Below are 21,147 nucleotides of genomic sequence, written 5' to 3'. Positions count from 1 at the left end.
ACAATGAAATAATAAATATAGCAATAGAACTAACTACACACATATTTAATATCATTATATGTCAAAATTTACACAAATTTAAATCATATATCGTATATTTTAGTGATCGTAAAGCAATCAGATTCTCTAAGAAAGTTTTTGTAGTTGAGAGTAAAAAATCTCTCTTTAATACACCCAATTTAAGATGGACAAGCGTCATGCACAAGTCTATATACCCACTAAAAAAAAAAAGGTAGATCATTAAAATCCCACCCAAAAAGAGTAAGTTCGTAACTTATTGTCAGAGCAACTTTTTTTTTCAACTTTTCCCGCTTCTGCCATAACTTTTGGTAATATCTTTTGTGAGACGGAGCTACACAGACGGCACTTAATTTAATGATGGCTCGATCAGCTTTTATTAATGAAATTAAAGAAGAAAGTCATTGAAATATGGCAAAAGCGTGCGAAAACCAAGCGAAGCGGAAGTGGGTTCAAAACAAATAAGAGAGAGAAAAAAATAAGATAAATAAAAAAAATTTGTTTTGGCAGCAAAAACTTGAAACGAAAATGTGTTAAAGATTTGCCCTTGGCTGAGATCAGTTCAGATCAGATCTCGGACATATATCCGCCACTGTAGACGTCACACTGAGTCAGCCGGGTTGTTGGATGGATCTCGGGTTTACCCCGTCGTGGCCGTCGGCCAATGAAGGTTGTCACGCACCTGACGAACTGCTGTACATAGCAAACGCTTGAATTGAACTCTATGAATCAAGCCGCCTGTGCCCTGGGAGCGTGTGGTGCGGTGGTGTGGCGGTGCGTGCATGAATGAGCAGACGGCGCACCTTTAGAGTGAAAATGGACGAGCATTAGAAGTGGGCTACTCTAAACTAGCATAGGGCATCAGAGACTTCTGGAAGCGAACCAATTCCAATTGGAATTGAGCATTTATCATATATAATGAGTTTATTCCGAAATGAAATACCTAAAAAGAGTCAATTTTCTCAGCTAAATGTAGAGCTTATAAAAATAAATATTAAAAAAAAATATATCTATTATGATTTCAATCAAAAATATATAATTAATGCCTATATTAAAATATTTAAATTAAAAATAAATTATTTAAATAAAACAAAAAAAAATAAACTATCAACTGAATCACAGAGCATTAAGTTGCCAACGAACTTCTGCGACTCGTGCTTGTGCGTGTCACGACACGACTCAAAACTCAACTAGCAACAACAAAAATAGTTCAAAACGATTTCAAAATTCCCAACAAGAAACCGAAAATTCACATGCGTCAGTTGAGAGGTTTTTTTTTTCGAAATTCGCATGCAACATGTTGGATCGAACCAGCGACAGAGCTGAGCCGCAGAGCACCACCATAACGAGCGGGGCACCACTATGGGCTCTGGTGCTGTGCCAGCGATGGCTCAAATGAGCTTTGTTCGCCGTTCAAGTCGCACGCGAATTTCAAAATACGTTACGAGAGAAATTCAAAGAAATTCAAAGTGAAAATCAAATTTACGAGACTGTCTACGTGTGAGTGCATGTGCAGAGTGTGTATAAATATATATATATGTATGTCTGTCTGTTTGTGTATCTGTGCAAGTGAAATTGTGAAAATCGCAAATTAAAGCCCAGCGCCTAAAAAATTAAAAAATACAAATAAAAATAAAAGAAATAAAAATAAGCGCATACCAGAGAGCCAAGTGCACTTGGATTAAAGCACAAATTCGCAACTAGAAATAGTTTCACTTTTCATTGGATTAGCCGCACTCTGATTGGAATTCGTACTCTGATTGGACAACAGGTTTGTTGAGCAATAATTTCCCCCTTGCCCCCTGAACTGAAATCGAAAACTGGGAAACTTTTATGGGCACACTCATAAATATGTCGTCTGCCAATCTTGAACACTTCAATCCATATCCAAAACTCAGTTTTTTCTTTTTGTTTTTTTTTTTTGGTTGTCTCAAGGCGACCCGCTGGCATTTTGTTTCGTACTCGACAATGAATAACAAGCAACGCATTAGCTCAGCAAACAGACATAGCTGATTCGAGCTTTAGGCAAATATTTTGCGCACTCTTACGAAGGTCAATTCAACAGCAGCCACAGAAATCTGATTTGAAACTATTCAAATGATAATAATAAAAATCCAGCTGACATTTATTAGCTTAATATTGTGTAATTTAAGTTAATTAACAATATGTGGTGTGTAAAAAATTAATTTAAATAATGAATTCTGCACACACTTTTAATACTTCACGAAAGTGGAAATCGGATGGAATAGATTGCTCACATGAAGCACGAGGGTTACTGTTACGTTTCTTACTAGCCACGCCCACTGGTTAAAATGAATTGGGCAGCGTTTGGCAGTGAATAGGTATTTTCCAGCCAACTTGTTCATAGATAGAAATTCTAGAAATTTTATGTTTTTTTTTTTAATTAATATTTTGCTATTTACTTTTTTTTTTGTTTAAAAATATTTTTTTTGTTTAATTTACATATACCTATTAAGCTAATAAAACTGCTTTAAACTTATTTCTAAAAAAAAAAAAAAAAAAAAAATCTATCATATCGAGGCTGTTAGATTTGCATTGTTTTTATACCCTAAACCCATGAAAATGGGAAATCAGTATGAAACTGTTTTTTTCTTATATGAGCTAAAGTTTGGCAAATCCTATATAATGTATTTTGTATGCAGTTAAAACCAGAGTTAAACCTAATCAAAATCAGCTAGTTAAAAGAAAAAAAAAAAAAAAAAGAGAACACAAAGAAAAAACTAAAATCTAGCTATTCAAATAAATATTTGAAGAAGCTGCTTATTATCTCCCCAGACATGAATTACCATAAAAAGAGTTATGTTCAAGCTGCATCAGGCTTCATCTCAAGGCCTGAGCTGAACATATAAATTAAATAACACAGAAAATAATCAAGTTAAGCCGATTTCAGCTTGCTCTCAATTTTCAACTTGAAAACAAACAAAAAAAAACAATCCAAATTTCATACAGTTTTCAATTACAGAGTATAGTTTATCAAGCAAAGTTGAGCCTACACTGGGCACATACGACAATCTATGATTTGGTTCGTCATACTTTATCGATACGGTGGAAATATAATAGCCGGATGACATCATATTGTAATTAAGAGTGGTAAAAATCAACACAAATAGGCTTATTACCCAATCATAATAAACAAACTTTGTAAATGGGCGCAGCAGTGCGCGGTGGTAGGTCCAAAACGCGATATGGACAATTTACAACTCGGCCGAAAAAGAGAAAGAAATAAAAAATTTAAAAACCCAACTTTAACTGCGCTAAAGCCCAGCGAAGCACCGTTAGACTGTGGAAAAGCTTGAGCACTTGGAAGCGTTTCGCAAGTGAGCGCACACGCAATAATAACTGTAGCAGAAAACCGTGCAAAAAAAACCCCCAAAAAAAAAGTAACCGAAACTAAAGCCAAAAAGTCAAAAAGTGATTCAGCTCGGCCCGAATTTGGAGCAGCTTTCAAATGCTTAAAAAGTCGGGGCGACAGACAGACACCTCAATTGCTTGGGCTGGCATTATTTCTGCCATGATTTGGCCAAAGATTCTTTCGACTAGCTAAGAGCTGCGAGTCCCACTTTTTACCCAGCCTATTGTTGTTGGGATAATTGAGAGATTTCTTAGTAATCTAAGAGTGTTGGTAAGGGATTAGCTTCTTTAGCTAATAACACAAGTTATCAAATTTTCAAGATGCTCTAATATATTAACAGTTTTCCTAGAGCCTGGTCAAAGATTCTCTGCGTTATATAATTTCCTTACATTTCTAGCAATACGTAACTAAAGATTCTCTCTCATAGATAATAGCTTAATATTAGACCTAAGCTCAAGTACTTTGATCAAGGAATTTCCTACTAAAACTCCACTTAGGAAACCTCTCTCTCTCTCTCTCTCTCTCTCTCTCTGTCTCTCTCTCTCTTTGTCAGCATCTGTCCCAAGGGATTCTCTCCCTTACCCTCCCTTTATGGGGTGCCCATCCCATGTGACCTCGTTTCACCAATCGTTAAACTTTACACTCTACTAACTGTCATACGGCGGCTAGGGCCAGGCCAGACCAGGCCAAGCATAGCAAAGCAGCTAATGTGACAGGGTCAACAGTGCCTTAACAGTGCCTGCAAAAATTTCAATGACAAGCAGCTCAAGCTTAGCCAAGTTGATTTTAGTTAACTTTTTGGCCATGGTGAAATCTTTGCATCTCTAAAAAACAAAAAACAACAGCAGAAAAACATTTGCGAACAACGGGGAAAAAATCGCCTCAAGTTCAAGCAAAGCGTGAAATTTCATTTTGCAGCCAAATGAGGGAAAATCTCGCAGGTGAACGAAATGCTGTTTGGCCTGGTTTAAGGTGGGACCTTACAATAGCCCAAACGAGTTGGAAAAAAACAAATGGCTAACTGGAAAGAACAGTTGACTGAGAGTAATTAGAGTCTACATGCACCATACCCTTGGCATATATACATATGTGGGCTAAAGAACTTTGGGAGCCTTCAAATGTTTGTCTTTGGGTATAAAATATAACAGTTTTTAGAACAGTTAGAACAGGGAGAGATATGGGTTCATAAGTAGATTTATATTAGAAATAGCCAGGGATTGTAAAAAATACGGTATTCTAGGCATGTACTTAAAATAATCTAACAACAGTTGAGATCCTAAGTCCTATCAAATAAAACAAATTTAAAGTCTTAAGAGATACAGAAAGAATTATATGTATAACTGAATCCGCATGTATTGCAATCAATTTATAATTATATACCTAATTAATTGGCAAGCCCTATTGAAAATTCGTATAGCCGAATTATAGTGCTAGCATAAGTGAGCCGTGAGATATTCAGTTATTGGAAATAGTATTACCCTAGCTGCTCTTACTCAGGGTTTAGAAAGCTCATTAGCAGTCTCTGTTTACATACTTCTCTCCTACATTTATCTGATATATATGATATATATGATATCTAACCTGAACTCCACCATAGTTTACTTACTCGATATACAAACGAGGGCACCTCTAAAGAAAATATCAGCAGCAGATTTTCTATACAATTTTTGGCCTTTTTTTTGGCTAGTTCCGTATTCGTTGTTGTTGTTGTAGGCTGTGTTGCTTTTTTCAGCAAATAAATTGTTTGTCATTGTTGTTGTTATTGTTGTTGTTGTTGTTGTTGCAGCACGCTTGTCATCTTTTCAAGTGCCCAAGAAAACACTTTTCACCCAACAAAAAGAGAAGACGCCAAACAAAATACAAATGACTTAGGCAACGAACTTGTTTTTTTGTTCGACTCCAATTGGATTTTATTAGGCGATCAGCTGTTTAGGCCAGCTGCTGCTGCTGCTGCTGCTGTTGTTGTTGTTGTTGTTGTGTGCATTATAATTAGTGAAAATAAATCGTGGTGTGATTAAAGCTGAGCGACGCGTCGTCATCATTGCTGGCAATGGACCGGAAAACGCACAAAGAGCGAATAAGCGAGTGAGGGAGAGAGAAAAAAAAAGTGAATTTCAACAGTGCTGGCAAAAATCTTGTACACACTGGCAGCAGATGCCGTCGCCGCAATTGCCGTTGCTTGGTCGATGCTTGGCAAAGTGAAAGCGCAGATTAATCACTCGCCTTCAATGGAAGCAACAACAGCAGCAGCAGCAACAACAACAACAACAACAACTGCTAAATATTATGAGCCATGCAGACAATGACTGCAGCCCGTGACCCGAGCTTTGTTCGTAGCTCCGCGCATCGGTTAAGGCTTCCGCTTTGCCTATTGCGCAATGGTCTAGCATCTAAATATTATGCAGCCATCAATTTCCAGTTCACATCCAACGAATTCTTTAGCCACTCAAATGCAAAACAAAAACAATAAGCACACCGTCTAGTGAAAGTATTCGTATGCAGATTTGCTTTTTTTTTTTTTTTTTTTTTTTGAATATTAATTTGAATTTCTCATTTCTCATTTCTCATGCCCGGTTTCGGTCGCTGAAGCACAACGCTAGCATGTGACGTCAAACGTGACACACAACATAACACACTCACACACCTTTGCATAGCTGTACTTAATGTTAACTCTCTTTTTTTTTTTGCAGCTGCTGCCACAAAAAACAGGAAATCTCTTTCCACCTCTTTTTGGCAACTTTTTTTTGTTTTTTTTGATGTTTGCGTCTCGAAATGCCGCTGCATTGTGAACAACGCTGGCTGAGGCTCTTCTCGCTGCTGCTGCTGCTGCTGCTAGCGCTGCAAGCTGCGCAGGGCAAGCGCTCAACTGGTAAGTGGAACACCAAAAATGTGGGCGTGGCAGGGATAAAACGGGCAACTGCATGCCACACGCATGGCAAGCAGGCAGGCAGGCAGGCAGCAAGAGTCAATGACTGCTAGCGCCATACGCCAGATGAGGGGGATAATACGACTCTGTAGACGAGGTTGTAACTCAGCGAAGAACTCAGAGAAGAGACGTAAAATTGTAATAAGTATATGTGTGTGTATATATATTCGTAATCCGCATCAGTGTCTGCTGAATTCATCTGGGATAATACGATTCTGTAGACGAGGTTGTAACTCAGCGAAGAACTCAGAGAAGATACTAAAATTTGTATATATATATATATATGTGTATATATATATTCGTAATCCGCATCAGTGTCTACTGAATTCATCTGGGATAACTGCTTGTCTAGCTTAAAGTGAAATTTGGTTGCACAAATCATCTTGAGCTTAGGATTACCAAGGATTATTTGGTATTATGGAAACTTTTGACTGTGTAAACTTATTGTAGAAAAATCAAAGTAGTATATTTTAATTAAAATATGCCAAGAAAAACTCAGACTAAGCTATTGCTTCAAGCAATCTAGCTTGCATCTGTATGCATGCCTAGATGATAGACTATATATACATATATATAGGTAGGGCAGATACGTGCTGGCATAAGTGGAACATCGGCAAAAGTTCAGGTCTCTAACTGTTCTAAAATCGAAGAGTTCCCACATATGGACAGAGGGACGGACAGACCTACGAAACCAGATCAAGAATAATGTATTATAATGTATATTTCATAATCTTATACTATCTACTTGATATGATGTTATAATATTATACTATCTACTTGGTACCACTATGGGCTCTATGCAACATAAAGGTTTCAATACTTTTGGCTGTCACTGTATGTGCCGCTGCTCTATAAAAGTCTCTGCAAGAGTATTTTGAGTGCGTCCAACTTTGCTTAACCGTTCTTTCTGGTTTCCTGACTCAGTTTGCTTATTTTTGTTTGTTTTTTTGGTCAGTCAATGAACTCCGTTCGCCGAGTTGTTTATGTGGAGCAAGTTGCTTGGATCGTTAAAAGCCAATTGCAAATGTTGCAAAATGCATGCGGCAATTAGCGTGTTTGGGAAATTCGTGTAGAACACGGCGAACGGGCGCTAAATATAGCGCGGCCATCATTAAAAAGCGCTTAGCCCGGGGGCCCGCAGCGAGACTCGAAGCACGAACTTGAAATAGACTGGCCGAAAAGCCGTTACACACACACACACACACACACACACACGCGCACAGCTGGCTAGAAGAGGAAGCACGCGGTATGAGTATGTCAGTCGGTCAGAGCGAACGAGCCTAGGGAGGGGAGGGAGGGCGGGTGATGGTGGTCTCGGCTATGCGGCTTTTGTTTTCGTTTTCGTTACGCTTGCGAACGAAAGACTTAGGCGACAAACTTGATTTCGCTCGCCCCCAAAGTAGAATAAATCACGTTTCCCACTGCCGCCGCTTTTATCATTTTTCTTTTAATTGGTTTTTGTTTTCATTCATGAAGCGACAACCGAATGCCAAAGCCAACTGAGACATTCGATCGAAATACCAAAATCACAAACACAACTCGAGGAGTTGCCAAAAAAAAAAAAAAAATTGATATACACACAAAAAAAAAACACAGAAACTTTCATTTAATTTCTGGTGAAAAGAGCTCAAAAAAAAAAAAAAGGCAAGCAAGCAAAAAATAATATCGTGGTAAAAATTTAGCAATTAACATAGCAGTGAATATGCAAGCCGGATGTTGGTATGACAATAAAATAAACATGCTTTTAAGATAGATATGCAGGCATGTAGAGGGATGAGACAGTGCGAAAACGACATATGGACAGAGACTTGACTGGGATCTGATGGGGGAAATGCACATATATTTACATAAACTGATATCTAATCAAATTTATGGTAAACTTAAGTATTCATTGATACGAAAGGTTTGTCAATAGAAAGCAAAGGTGGGGCTCAACAGATAAGTCTATGAGAGATCTTGATTTAAAATCTGTAATACAATTATATAGCCCATCAAGAGTTAAGCAGTTGTCATTGGGATTTGTCATATATAAATAAAATTGATATATATTTCCTATATATTAGAGGAACAGAGCGAGGAAGAGAAACATTGATAGAGGGAGATTCAGAGGAATAGAAATTATGTTAGAGAGTAATAAGAGATACTAAGAAAGAGAGAGAGAGAGAGATACTGAGAGAGAAAGAGAGCGAGAGTGATATAAAGACAGAGACAGTGAGTATTAGGATCTACAGAGAAGAGAATGGTACCTATAGAGAGGGATTGAGGGCGGAGTGCATAGAGATAGATGGAGACATCTAGGTAGAACTAGAAGAGAGACAGGAGATAGGAGAAATAGATGACCCGGCATATATTGAAACTGTTAAATTCTGCAAAAAACTCAGAAAACATTTAAGCCTATTAAAGTTGAAATCGGATATAGATTCAACGCGCCCAATAAATTTCTACATAGAAAAAATCAAATCTAGTTTTTTCTAAGAAAATGCCAACGAATTATGTTCGCTTGATTAATTTAGAGAAGTATTCAAGGCAGAAAATGCCAACAGTTATATTGCTTAGTGATCTTAAGTTAGAAGAAAGCTGCAGCTCTACATCGTTTATTATATATGGATGTACATTTTCTACAGCAAAATTTCGTATTTGGTTTGGTGCGGATGTGGTTTATATAATGGAAGGAAAATATATAACATCAAAGGTACAATCATATGTTGAATAGATAATGTGGTTATATGAGGTAAAGATATGAGATGAGATTTACAATTACACATTATATAGTACAATAGGCTTACTGAAGATCTTGAATTTAAGCAAAGAAAAGGCGAAACTTTCACTTTTCTGATTACCCAAATAGTTAGCTCTGAGATGACTTCCGCTGGCAGATGATCTATTCACATGTGGCCCAAGGGTCAGCTTGGGTCCGTCAACAGCTCCATTATCGAATGCATTTCGAATGCATTACGTGATTGGACAGACGGACAGACGGACAGACGAACTGAAGCTCAGCGAGCGCGTCGTCTCGACTTTTGCGAAATGCCAAAAGGCAGCGTTGCGTATAAGACTAAACCACGAGTGGGCAAGACTGCGGCGGGGGTGGGGTAGGGTATTAGTTAAGAGCTATATGATGTACCTCAATTACATAAGCAGCGAGCGAGCAATAGACAATGACTGTGCCTTTTGTAGAATGCTCATAGCAAAGCATCCGTCGCTTGGCGTTAATGGTTCAGGCCATTTCAGTTAATTGCGCATACGCCGCTTTGGCCAATAGCAAGCGCAATGCGAATACAAAACGAAAACAAAGGCAAATACAATGTTGGCCCTGAGATAACCAACAAATAACAGTCAACAACAATTAACAGCTGCCATTTGCCACAATTTTTAATAAGTATTTTTTCTTGCTATATACTCCATATAGACGATAGTGAATACTCTCATTAAAAGTAAATTTTTATGGAGGTTATTGATATTATTGTTAGCTTGTTTGACAAGTGGCTGACTTAACAATGCTTTGCAGGTATCAGAAATGAATCAAATGAATCGATAAAAATCGATTGACTGCAGTGGAGCTCTTTGAGTTTAGTACAATATATAGGACTTAATGAGCGCTATTATTGAATGCATCAAAGTTCCATTCAAGTTTTTTTGTCACATTTTTCTACCCATACAGTTAAGCCAATATCGATTAATATCGATATTAATAAGGAACTATTTTAGTTATATGTTATGTTGCTTAGATTTGCTCATGTTTCTTATAAATTTGTTCAGAGTTATTCCACCAAATTAGACTAAAGCTAAAAATTGATATTTATCGATATGGAACTATATAACATTTTACCTTATATTAAGCATTATTATGCTTTCAATGGATAATACGGCCTAAATTTCGCACACATAAATCCTCTTGTTGCTTTTTCTTTGATTTATAATGAATCGATAAATAAATAAATCGATTACTGGTTTCTTTCTGCTTTAGAAACTGTTTAATTCTGAAATGTAAAACCAGACACACGTATATAGAAAGCGAAAATCATATATAAAATAATACGTTTAATTGTTCATCAATTAAAGCAGTGTTTCACTAAATCGATATATATCGATATACAAACTTTAAGATTTCTTAATAAATTTCATAGTTTTTGATTTACAATTTAAAATATAGCTAGTATAATACAGTTCCGAAACCAATCCTTGGTCTAGGTCTCAACTATTCAACTAGTCTTCCTTGAAGCTCTTCGCTGGGTATCTGCTAGTCGGGCGTACTCGACTTGCACTCGCTTACACTTTGCTGTCCGTCTGTCGTTTCATTCACAATAAACGCGTCACGTTCGCTAAAAGTGAAACCGACTCTGCAGCTGGGTTTTTTCTTCGCTTTTGCCCGGTTGAATAACACGAAAGTGTGCCAAGCGCCCCCATTGACGTTGACTCACCCGCCCCTTGCCCTCTTGTTACCCTCTACTTGCAGCCAATTTAACTGCCTGCCAGCACTTGAGGCGGGCCGAGGCGCGACGTGCCAAGGCGCTGCAGCCAGCAGGAGGCGCCGTGCGCATTCCGCGCTGCCGTAAGACCGGAGAGTTCGAGAGCGTGCAGTGCGCCAATGAACGGGCTGGCGAGGATTGCTGGTGCATCGATGAGTACGGCGTGGAGCTGCCGGGCAGTCGGAATGCCACGCGTGCCGGCGTGCAGTGTCAGGAGCCGGCGCACTGTGCCGCCTCCGCCTGCCGCATGTTCTGTCCGTCCGGCTTTGCGCGTGACCCGCAGACGGGCTGTTCCGTGTGTCGCTGCCGTGATCCCTGCGATGGCCTGGAGTGTCCGCGTGGTCAGACCTGCCAGCTGCAGGAGGTGCAATGCAAGTCGGAGCCCTGCCCGCCGCTGCCCACCTGCAAGAAGGCGCGCTCCCTGGCCAACTACTGTCCGGCCGGATTGCCCTTGGCTATTGAGGACAGCGTCAGGCCTTTCTTGTGTGGACTGGATGCCGGCAAGCCGCAGTGTCCGCCGCTCTACCAGTGCCTAGTGGAGTCTGGAAACGATTACGGAGTCTGCTGTCCCAGTGCCTTGACCTTCCAGAAGCCCGGCGTCTGTCCGGCACCCGAGCAATCGACGTACACGGAGCGCACGGGCTACATGTGCGGCGCGCCCTGCAGCCACGACCTGGAGTGCCGCAACCTGGAGAAGTGCTGCTTCACCAAGGGCTGCCAGTTCAACTGCCAGCAGCCGCAAAACATGACCGGATGCCATCAGGCCAAGGCCCTGGCCGATCTCCTGGCGCTGAATGAGCGCGAGGGGCGCGGCTATGTGCCCGACTGCAACGGACCCGGCGGACAGTATTCGCCGCGCCAGTGCTCCCGCAACGGACTCGTCTGCTGGTGCGTGGATCCGCGCACCGGGCACAAGATCAAGGAGTCCATGGGCGCGGCCAACACAGTCAACTGCGACGGCTGGGAGAACATGATCAGTCGCTCGTACGCGCGCAGCTTCCAAATGGAGCAATGCGACACGAACATCTGCGCCGCCGTCTGCGAATACGGATTCAAGGTGAGTTCAACTGGAGAGCCCATTGCTAGGCACTCACTCACGCATCTCCCAATCTCCCGCTCTTAGAATGATCACAACGGCTGTCCCACCTGCGAGTGCTCGGAGCCCTGCGAGGGCTTCAAGTGCGCCCTGGGCTCCCATTGCGAGGTCGCCACGGATCCACTCTGTGAGTCCGGCTCTTCGCTGTGCGCCTCCTGGCCCGTCTGCAAACCGGATCTGGCCTACTCCAATCCCTGCGACATCGGCACCCCACTCACGGACACGGCCAGCGGCGAGGTCATGTATTGCTTCGAGGAGCGCCAGGCGCGCAGCTTCCAGCCCACAGCTTTCTTCGAGCCCGAGCCGGAGTCCAAGCAGGGTCGCTCCATGAGCAATCACATCATGTGCCCCGAGCAGTACAAGTGCACCAAGCTGCACCGCGAACCGGAGAGCGTCTGCTGCCCGCTGCCGGAGCAGACGACGGCCACGGGACCATCAGAGGATCAGCCAACGACGAGACAGCAAACCAGTAAGTTAGAAGGGAAATGAAGTCAGTCAATCAATAGTATGCATCGTTTAGTCAGCCAATCAATCAACAATCAATCAGACACTGAATCATTCAATCAATCAATCAATTATTGATGCACTCACTCACTATAACAAGAAAATATATCAATCAATCACTAGAGAAATCAATCAATTAAGCAATTTTTGATTCAATCAATCAGTCAGTCGTCTACTATATCGAGAAATTCTATCAATCAAACACTGGATTCAATCAATCAGTCAATTATTGTCACAATTCGTCATTCAATCATCAGTCAATTATTGATTCAATCAATCAGTCAGTCTTCTACTGTATCGAGATATTCTATCAATCAAACACTGGATTCAATCAATCAGTCAATTATTGTCACAATTCGTCATTCAATCATCAGTCAATTATTGATTCAATCAATCAGTCAGTCTTCTACTGTATCGAGATATTCTATCAATCAGACACTGGAGTCAATCAATCAGTCAATTATTGTCACAATTCGTCATTCAATCATATACTATATCAAGGTATTCTATCAATGAGACACTAGATTACACAATCAATAAGTCAACCGTATGATCAATCAAGCAATTGCATACTTCATCAAGCAATCAATCAGCTAGCTGATCAATCATTCAAGCAGAAATTCTTTTTGTATTTCAATCAGACACTCAAAAGGACAATCAATCAATCTATCAGTAGTCTATAAATCAATCAGGCACTTACCATTGATATGATACGCCAATCAATCAATCAATTAATCAATCGAGTAGTCAATCAGCTGATTTCTTCATCATTCAATCAAGAAGTCTTTACTTCAATCAGTCATTACTTCATCACTTCATCAATCAACAAGTCAATCAATCAATCACCCATGATTAATCGATTCCTCCCATTCCCTTTGCAGTGTGCGAATATCTGCGGGACTTCTCGGAGCGCATGGAGGGCACCGAGGCGGGCATGCAGCTGGCGATGCCAGCGCCGCGCTGCACCGAGGAGGGCGACTATGCGGGACGGCAGTGTGAGCTGCGCAAGATTCGAGTGACGCGCGCCGAGCAGCGCCAGATCCTGGAGCAGAACACAATCCGGCGGATGCGCATGCTGCTGGCCGGGGCGAGGCGGAGTCGCCGCGACACGGAACGCCTGAAGCTCTACCGGGTGGACGACAGCGCGCTGAAGGTGCACGTGGCAGCGGAGGGAGCGAGAGCGCCCGTGCACGGAATGGGACGCAGCGCCAAGGTGATCGACGTGGGGGCAGTGGAGCAGCAGCTGTTCGCCACGGACTTCAAGAAGGTGGCGACGGCAGCGAAGCGAACGACGCCAGCGGACGAGGACATGGTCGAGATGGAGGTGGAGCAGTGCTGGTGCGTGGACAGCTTCGGCACCGAGATACCCAAGTCGAGGGGCTACAATGTGAGCGACGAGAGCTGCCAGGAGCTGAGGGAGCAACTGGACTGCCTGGACCTCACCTGCCGCATGGGCTGCGAGTACGGCTTCACCCTGGATCCGCACACCCGCTGCCCGGCCTGCCAGTGCCGCGATCCCTGCGAGAACGTCGACTGCGGCGCCAGCAAGGAGTGCCGCATCGTCGACGTCAGCTGCGAGGGCGAGTACTGCCCGCCGGTGCCGGCCTGCCTGCCCCGCAAGCCGGGCCAGTGCCCCTACCTGGTGCCGCCGGGGCCCACGGACAACCTGGACACGAACGTCTGCAGCTACGAGTGCCGCACGGACGCCCACTGCGAGGGCACGCGCCGCTGCTGCTCGAACGGCTGCGGCACGCAGTGCGTGGAGCCGCAGCTGAAGACCGCCTGCCAGCACCTGCAGTCCATCCAGCTGCACCAGAGCTCCGAGCTGGGCATCCCGGCGCGCCAGATGAGCATCGCCCAGTGCGATCCGCAGACGGGCAAGTGGGAGCAGGTCCAGTGCACGCCCGACGGCAGCTGCTGGTGCGTGAGCGAGCAGGGCGAGCCGATGCCCGGCACGCGCGTCAGAGCACCGGCCACGCCCACCTGCACAGCCAACTCCAGCTATGCGTGCAGCCCCCCGAACTGCTCGACGAGCTGCGACAGCGGCTTCCAAATGGACGATCACGGCTGCCCGACCTGCGAGTGCCGCGACTACTGCGCCGAGCTGAGCTGCGCCAGCGACGAGGAGTGCCAGCTGATCAGCGTCGAGTGCGTGGACACGCCCTGCCCCAAGATGCCCATCTGTGTGCCGAGGCGCGACTCGGTCTGCGCCGAGGGCAAGCCGCTGCAGCAGGGCGAGCAGGACGTCACCTGCGGCCCGCACAGCGAGCAGGAGAGCTGCCCCACCACGCACACCTGCCACCTGAACCCGGTGAGCAATCGCGGCGTCTGCTGCTCCAAGACGCGCGACGTCTGCTTCGAGTCCATGGACGCCCAGTGCCTGGCCAGCGGCCAGAGCGGACGCAACCTCACACGCTATCGCTTCAGTCCCAAGGCCAACAAGTGCCTGGCCATTCAAATAGACGCGGACGCGCCCGCCTGCCAGACCAAGAATCTCTTCCACAACGAGCTCGCCTGCCACGCCGTCTGTCCCGGTAAGTACCAGAGGAGCACCCAATGAAGGCAGACCTAATCTCTCTCTCTCTCTCCCTCTCTCAGTGCTCACGCCTTGCGAACGTCTCAAGCTGAAGAACAGCCTGGCTGCGCAGCGCACTGGACACTCCTCCGTCTGGTTCCAGCCGCGCTGCGATCCCATCACCGGCCACTGGAGTCCCGTGCAGTGCCTGGGCAAGCAGCCAGCCCTGGCCGCCACGAGCAGCTCCCAAATTGTCAGTCGCGCCTTTGCCAGCAGCAGCAGCAGCACGGAGATTCCCTCGGCGCAGCTGGCCAGTCCGTATGGCGTCTGCTGGTGCGCGGATCGCAAGGGCGCGCCGCTGAAGGGCACGCTGACCCGGGACACGGAGCCCATCTGCAACAGTCGGCAGGCGCGCGCCCGCAAGCAGCTGGAGCCGGCCGATCCGCTGATGGAGCAGCTCATCGAGCAGCTGACGCTGCTGAACGACGTGAACAGCCTGGACATGGACATGGATCTGGATCTGGCCGAAGTGGAGGCACGCCTACAGCCCACGGAGCGCAGCGTCGAGCTGACCCACTCGCTGCTGGACTCGCAGCTGTCCGTGGAGACGGCGCCCATGCAGCTGAATACGACGCGCTGCCGCGCGATGGCCGCCACGGCCACGTTCCCGGTCAGCTGCGATGCGGCGGGCGCCTTCGAGCCGCTGCAGTGCAGCGAGCGGAGCTGCTGGTGCGTCGATGCCGCCGGCAATCAGCTGCCGGCGACGCACACCTTCCAGCTGGGCGAGCGCCAGTGCAGCCACGTGCCCATCGAGTCCGTCGCCATTGAGCTGCACCTGAGCAACAGCTCGGGGCACGGCGGCGGCGGCGGCAGCGGCGGCGGCAGCGTGCGCAACGTCTACGATGCCATACGGCGGGAGCTGCAGCAGCTGCTCGGCTCGGCCGTGGAGAATCTGCGCGTCCAGGAGAACTTTGACGGCTCCGTCATCGTGCGCTTCGAGCTGCACAACGAGTCCAAGGTGGACATGGCCTACGCCATCGAGATGGCCATTCAGTCGGGTGGCTTCCGGCTGCTGGGCAATCGCTTCCAGCCCGATCTGACGCGCTCCCACTTCATCCATCGCACCGCCGCGCCGGCCGTGGCTCAGGCGGCCACCGCAGCCACCGATGAGTCCGTCCAGCTGGCCATGTTCGTCATGGCCAGCTGCTCGGCCTTCCTCGTCAGCGTCTTCGTCGTCTATGTGATGCTGAAGCGCGGCTGGCACAAGGCCGGCTCGATCCACAAGAACGCCTACGACTATGCGGGGGGCGTGGCTGGCGGTTGTGAGAAACCCACGGAGTTCTCCCTGCCCATCTTCGTGCTGGACGACACTCTGCCGGAGAGCATGAGGCCAGCGAAGGCGTAGAGGGGGCGTGCCAGCCTTTGGGATTCTGCTTCTTCACCTCGTTTGGTTTCTAAGTTAGTGCAAAGAATTTGTAAATAAATCCTTCGGGCCGAGTTGGAGTTGGCGCAGGAGACGAGATTCGATTGGGGGTAGCCAAGCCAACATATCATATACAGTTATACTACATACATATATGTATTTCCTAGACACTTAAGACGACTAATTTATGAATAAAGCTTTATGAACGAAGTTTCTGAGAGTTTTCAATCAAGTTCTTCCGGCTCGTCCATGCGTCTGGACTGGGAGCGCGAGAGCATCTCGAAGAAGTCGTCCTCTTTGGCTATGCTTCTCCTCCTGCAGGCGCTTGCCATCGGGCGTAATCCTGACCAGCTCCGGCTGCTCCATGCTTAATACTAGAAGTACTCTAGTCGCTAGTCCGTCAAAGACGTGCTTATATATAGCCAGACTTCTCTTGTTTCCATCCATGAATCAAGCTAACCACAGCTCAGGCTCGGCATATATTCAGGGGTTATATTTCTTGATAGAGAATAAACACAAATTAGTCAGCAAACAGTTTTGATTTTTAATATTTAATAATACGTTTGTGGCACACATACATATGTATATCATTGGAACGATCGGATTCGATCTGGAGCATGAATCATTCAATCCATATGCATGCGCTTCAATAACATTCATAAATTTTGGCTTCACTTTATCAATAAATCAATCAATCAATCAGTGTTTGTGTGAGTGTAAACATTAAATAGATATTCGTAATCGTATTCCATATACATCTAAATCTATATATGTATAGATGTATGTATATGTGTGTGTATTTGTATTTGTATAAGTTTAAAACGGCGCTGGATCTTAAAGAGCAGCGACCCAACGTTCCGTTAATATCTCGAGAATAAAAATATATATAAGTATAATTGAAATGATATCAAATGATATAGTAGATGAATGTAAATACATATATGTTAGTGGATCGAAAATGAAATACTCATAGTTACAAATGGAATCGGGGCTTGTATAGAAATGCCATTGCTTATATGTTTAGAGTTCGTAGAGTTGGGATTCTTCAAAAAAAAACGTAGCAAAGTATAAAGAAAATACATATGTATATAACTATGGTTCGTTATGGACTATTTCTACTTAAGAACTAGTAACATGCAATTGAAATATTAATATCTTTAAGAAACTTGATATTTTGTAGTTTTGTTTTTCGTTTAGTTTTAAGAAGCATGCATTTCTGAATATCGTATTGTATAAGTGTGCGAGAGTTAATAATAATATATGATGAGCTGTTGTACAGTGAATACTCTGCCTGGTGGACTTGAGGTGAACTTATATGATGCATATAAGAAAAGTTTTTTTCTTACGACTTTTGACAATTTTAAGAGCATCAGGAAAAAATATGTATAAACAAAATAAATTATATAAAATTTATAAACAATATTATAATATTAAAATATTCATTCAAATTTGTTTACTTGTGATATACAATCTTGGACCTTTACTTAAATTTTAGATACAGGCTTGATAAAGTTGTAGAAACTTATTAATTTACTTCACTTTTTTCATTTTTGAAATAGTTTGTTATTTAGTTGGAATGGCTTAAATTTGTATATATAAATTAATTTAGAATCTAACAATTTATTTTTCAATTTATAAATTTATGATATTTTTTTAAATCTTTAAATTATTTAGTTTTAGTTTCTGACATATTTTATGCTTGTTATTTTGCTTTTCTTTAGGTTAAATAAAATAATAAATTTATATAATTTTTCACAATTCATTTAAAGTTTGCAATTTTTTTTGTATAAAATTTACTTTAGTTTTAGTTGTTTTTTTTCTAAACAATTTTCTTCATTTAAGGGCTTTTAGTTTTTAGTTTGGAATTCAAGTTTTCATTAAATTTCAGTGAATATTAAATGCGGAAGTTGAAATTTGCTACTTTAAAAATTTCCGTTAATTTTTTTTTTAATTAATTTAGAACTTGGTTTTCATAATTTTGTTTTGCGCCTAAATTTGGTCTCTATAAAATTTGTTTAACCAAATGGAATAGTAAAAAAAATTTCCAGATTGTTTTTTTTTACCTTTAGCTCCAGCTCTTCCTTCGCAGAGTTTTCACTGTACATGCTCGTGTGTGAGTGTGTTAGTGTGTGTGCTCGATTGCATAAAAATAAAATAGTTTTTGGTTATAAATCTTAGAACGAAATGATTGATAAAAAATACATATAAAGATTGTTGGAGAGTCTAAATGGACAATTGGCCGCATCTACTTGGCGCTAGCTGAGCCGCCAGCGTTGTTGTTGTTGCTGTTGGTGTTGTTATTGTTGTTGTTGTTGTTGTGGTTATTGCGGGCATTTCGCTGAGCATTGCTGAAGCCGCCGAAAGGAATGGAAGCACGCTGATCCTCCATGCGGCCGCCCTGCACCTTCATGATCAACGAAAAGAAATCCTCGTCCGGCACTGTGGTGCCCCTGCTGCCCGACTGTCCACCTGTTGCACCACCACCAGCTCCGGCGCCGGCAGCCGCTGGCGCCTGCATTTGAGGCGCCTCCACATCCATGGTGACATTCGGACGCGGCAGCTCGGAGCGCTGCTCCTCCAGCCGGGAGCCCTGGCAACGCATCAGCATGTCCAGGAATGCATCGTCTGGCTGTTGATTGATGGTGGCACTGCGTGCCAACGGCGCATGCCCCAGAGCCGGTGGAACGCCCGACGAGGGCGACTTCAAGCCCGGCAGATTGGTGGGGTCCACGAACAGGGAGTTCTGCTGCACCAAGGGCTTGCGAGTGGCGCCCGTGGAGGCACCACCAGCAGCACCGGCCACGCCGCCGGCGCTATTCAATTTGATGGAGCAACGTTGGTCATCCATGCGCTTGGACTGGGAGCGCGAGAGCATCTCGAAGAAGTCGTCCTCTTTGGCTTTGGTGTGGGCGGCGGCATTTGACGCCTTGTGCTTCTCCTCCTGCAGGCGCTTGCCATCGGGCGTGATCTTGATCAGGTCCAGTTGTTCCATGCTCTGTCGGCGCACTCGAACCTGCAAAGGAATATCAATTGATTACACTCTGAGCCAACGCTTGAGCTTAGTCCATTTTACCAAGCGCCCTTGTGAGTTCTCGGAGCCATCCGACTGATGTCCGCTCGCTGAATGATCCGAGGCGCTGGAGCGTTCGTCATCCTGCGTGGGCGAGTGCTCCGCCTCCGGCAGGCCCAGCAGCTTGCGCAAGTCGGATATATTGACGCGCGCCGTGCTCTCACCCACGGGATCGTGCAGTTCCTTGGCCAGCTGCAGATGGGATTCGGCGAACTCCAATGCCTTCTCATTGTTGCCCATGGCCGAGTGGGCGTTGCCCAGCGACCAGCAGGCGCGCGCCTCTCCAATGCGATCGCCCAGCTCCTGGGCAATGGCCAAGTGCCGATGGTGATACTCAATGGCCGTGGTGAACTCATGGAGCAGCGTATATGTGTTGCCCAGGCTATAGCAGGACTGTGCCTCCACCTCGCGCTCGCCCAACTCCATGGCCAGGGCCAGCGTGCGCTTATAATGCTCCGCTGCATCTTCGAATTGGCCGAGGAAGATGTGGGAATTGCCTAGATTGCTATTGGCGCGCCGCTCTGCTGCGCGATCCCCGAATTCGCGAGCAATCCGCAATCGCTCCTGATGATGCTCAATGGCCGCCTAAGGGAGAAGAAGAATATTAGAGAGATGGAGGGGGACCAAGTGATTAAACTTCACCTGAAAGTCGCCCAGGAGATAATATGTGTTTCCGAGGTTGCCGCAGGCTCGTCCTTGGGCTCCTCTGTCGCCCAGATCTCGCATGAGCTGCAGATTCTCCTGATAGTACTCGACGGCCTTGGCCAGTGCCTCTTTGACGTCGTCGCCGAACTTGCCCGGATTGCGCTGACCCAGATGCTTGCCCTTGGCATGATAGACGTTGCCCAGATTGTAGAGCGCTCGGCCCTCGGATAGACGATCGCCGAGCTGTCGTGCGAGCGTCAGGTGGCGATCACAGCAGATGGCCGCCTCGTCGAAGCGCCCCATTACCTTCAGTGTGTTGCCCAGATTGCCCGACGATTTGGCCTCGCCCAGTTTGTCGTTCATGGATTTGGCGAGAGTTAGATCATGCTTGTGGTACTGCATGGCCTTGGCATAGTCGCCCAGGTAGAAATACGCGTTGCCCAGCTGTGAGTAGATGGCGGAGAGGGTGCGCAGGTCGTCGGTGCCCGCCTGGATGGCTGCTTGGAAGAAGGCAACGCCCGCTCGACAATCGCCTGCCTTGCAGAGGCGTTCGCCTTCCAGGGCCAGCTCCAGACACATGCTAGAGCCCCCGCCATCGGAGCCGTGATGCGAATTGGAATCGGGACCGCCGCCAATGCCCATTGTGGAAACATTTTCCGCTGAGGCGGAGAGAGAGGACATGGCTTTGTTTCGAGTTTCTCTCTTTCACTATGCGTAAAAACTGTTCAAGCGTATGCTTGTGTAGGCTGCGATACACGCAGAGTTTCTCTTTCCACTTTGCTCTTAATTAACTTAATTTAAACACTTTTTTTTACCGTTTAGCCAATCAATTGGGTTTCGTTAATTTCATTCTGATTCACTTTGCCAGTCGATTAGTTGTCATCGAAATAAGGCTGCCATCTAACTGACGCATAATCAGGTTGCCACATCAACGAAATATAATAATGAGAAATTCACATGCACTGAATTTATTATTATTTTCACAGCTATTATATAAAATTGTTTAATCTTTAATATATTTTATATTTTTATTGGAAAATATTGTATTTCAATCATATCGATAGATTCCTTTTTAGCTGGCATTTATCAACACTGTGCAGCAGACTGA

The 21,147-nt window shown here is 44.9% G+C and overlaps 2 protein-coding genes across 2 annotated transcripts; one reads left to right on the top strand and one right to left on the bottom strand.

Moving 5' to 3' along the window:
* The first annotated feature begins 1,353 nt into the window (after positions 1 to 1,353).
* Positions 1,354 to 16,534, top strand: LOC108651430 (uncharacterized). The gene is made up of 6 exons (XM_018101105.3): positions 1,354 to 1,789; positions 6,082 to 6,260; positions 10,774 to 11,843; positions 11,910 to 12,351; positions 13,268 to 14,920; positions 14,985 to 16,534. The coding sequence occupies exons 2-6, from the start codon at positions 6,164 to 6,166 to the stop codon at positions 16,304 to 16,306; spliced, it is 4,584 nt and encodes a 1,527-aa protein (XP_017956594.1). The 5' UTR covers positions 1,354 to 1,789; positions 6,082 to 6,163; the 3' UTR covers positions 16,307 to 16,534.
* Positions 16,535 to 17,504: 970 nt separating this feature from the next.
* pins (G-protein-signaling modulator pins) lies at positions 17,505 to 20,941 on the bottom strand. The gene is made up of 3 exons (XM_018101361.3): positions 20,037 to 20,941; positions 19,398 to 19,979; positions 17,505 to 19,337 (listed from the first exon to the last, which is right to left on the bottom strand). Exons 1-3 carry the CDS (start codon positions 20,718 to 20,720, stop codon positions 18,570 to 18,572), a joined length of 2,034 nt encoding a protein of 677 aa, XP_017956850.1. The 5' UTR covers positions 20,721 to 20,941; the 3' UTR covers positions 17,505 to 18,569.
* Between the last annotated feature and the right edge of the window lie 206 nt (positions 20,942 to 21,147).

The sequence above is a fragment of the Drosophila navojoa genome, chromosome 2 (genome assembly GCF_054131105.1).
Source record: "Drosophila navojoa isolate 15081-1374.11 chromosome 2, UAZ_NAV_1.0, whole genome shotgun sequence".
Classification (NCBI taxonomy): domain Eukaryota; kingdom Metazoa; phylum Arthropoda; class Insecta; order Diptera; family Drosophilidae; genus Drosophila; species Drosophila navojoa.
This window is presented reverse-complemented; position numbering and strand designations above follow the sequence as displayed.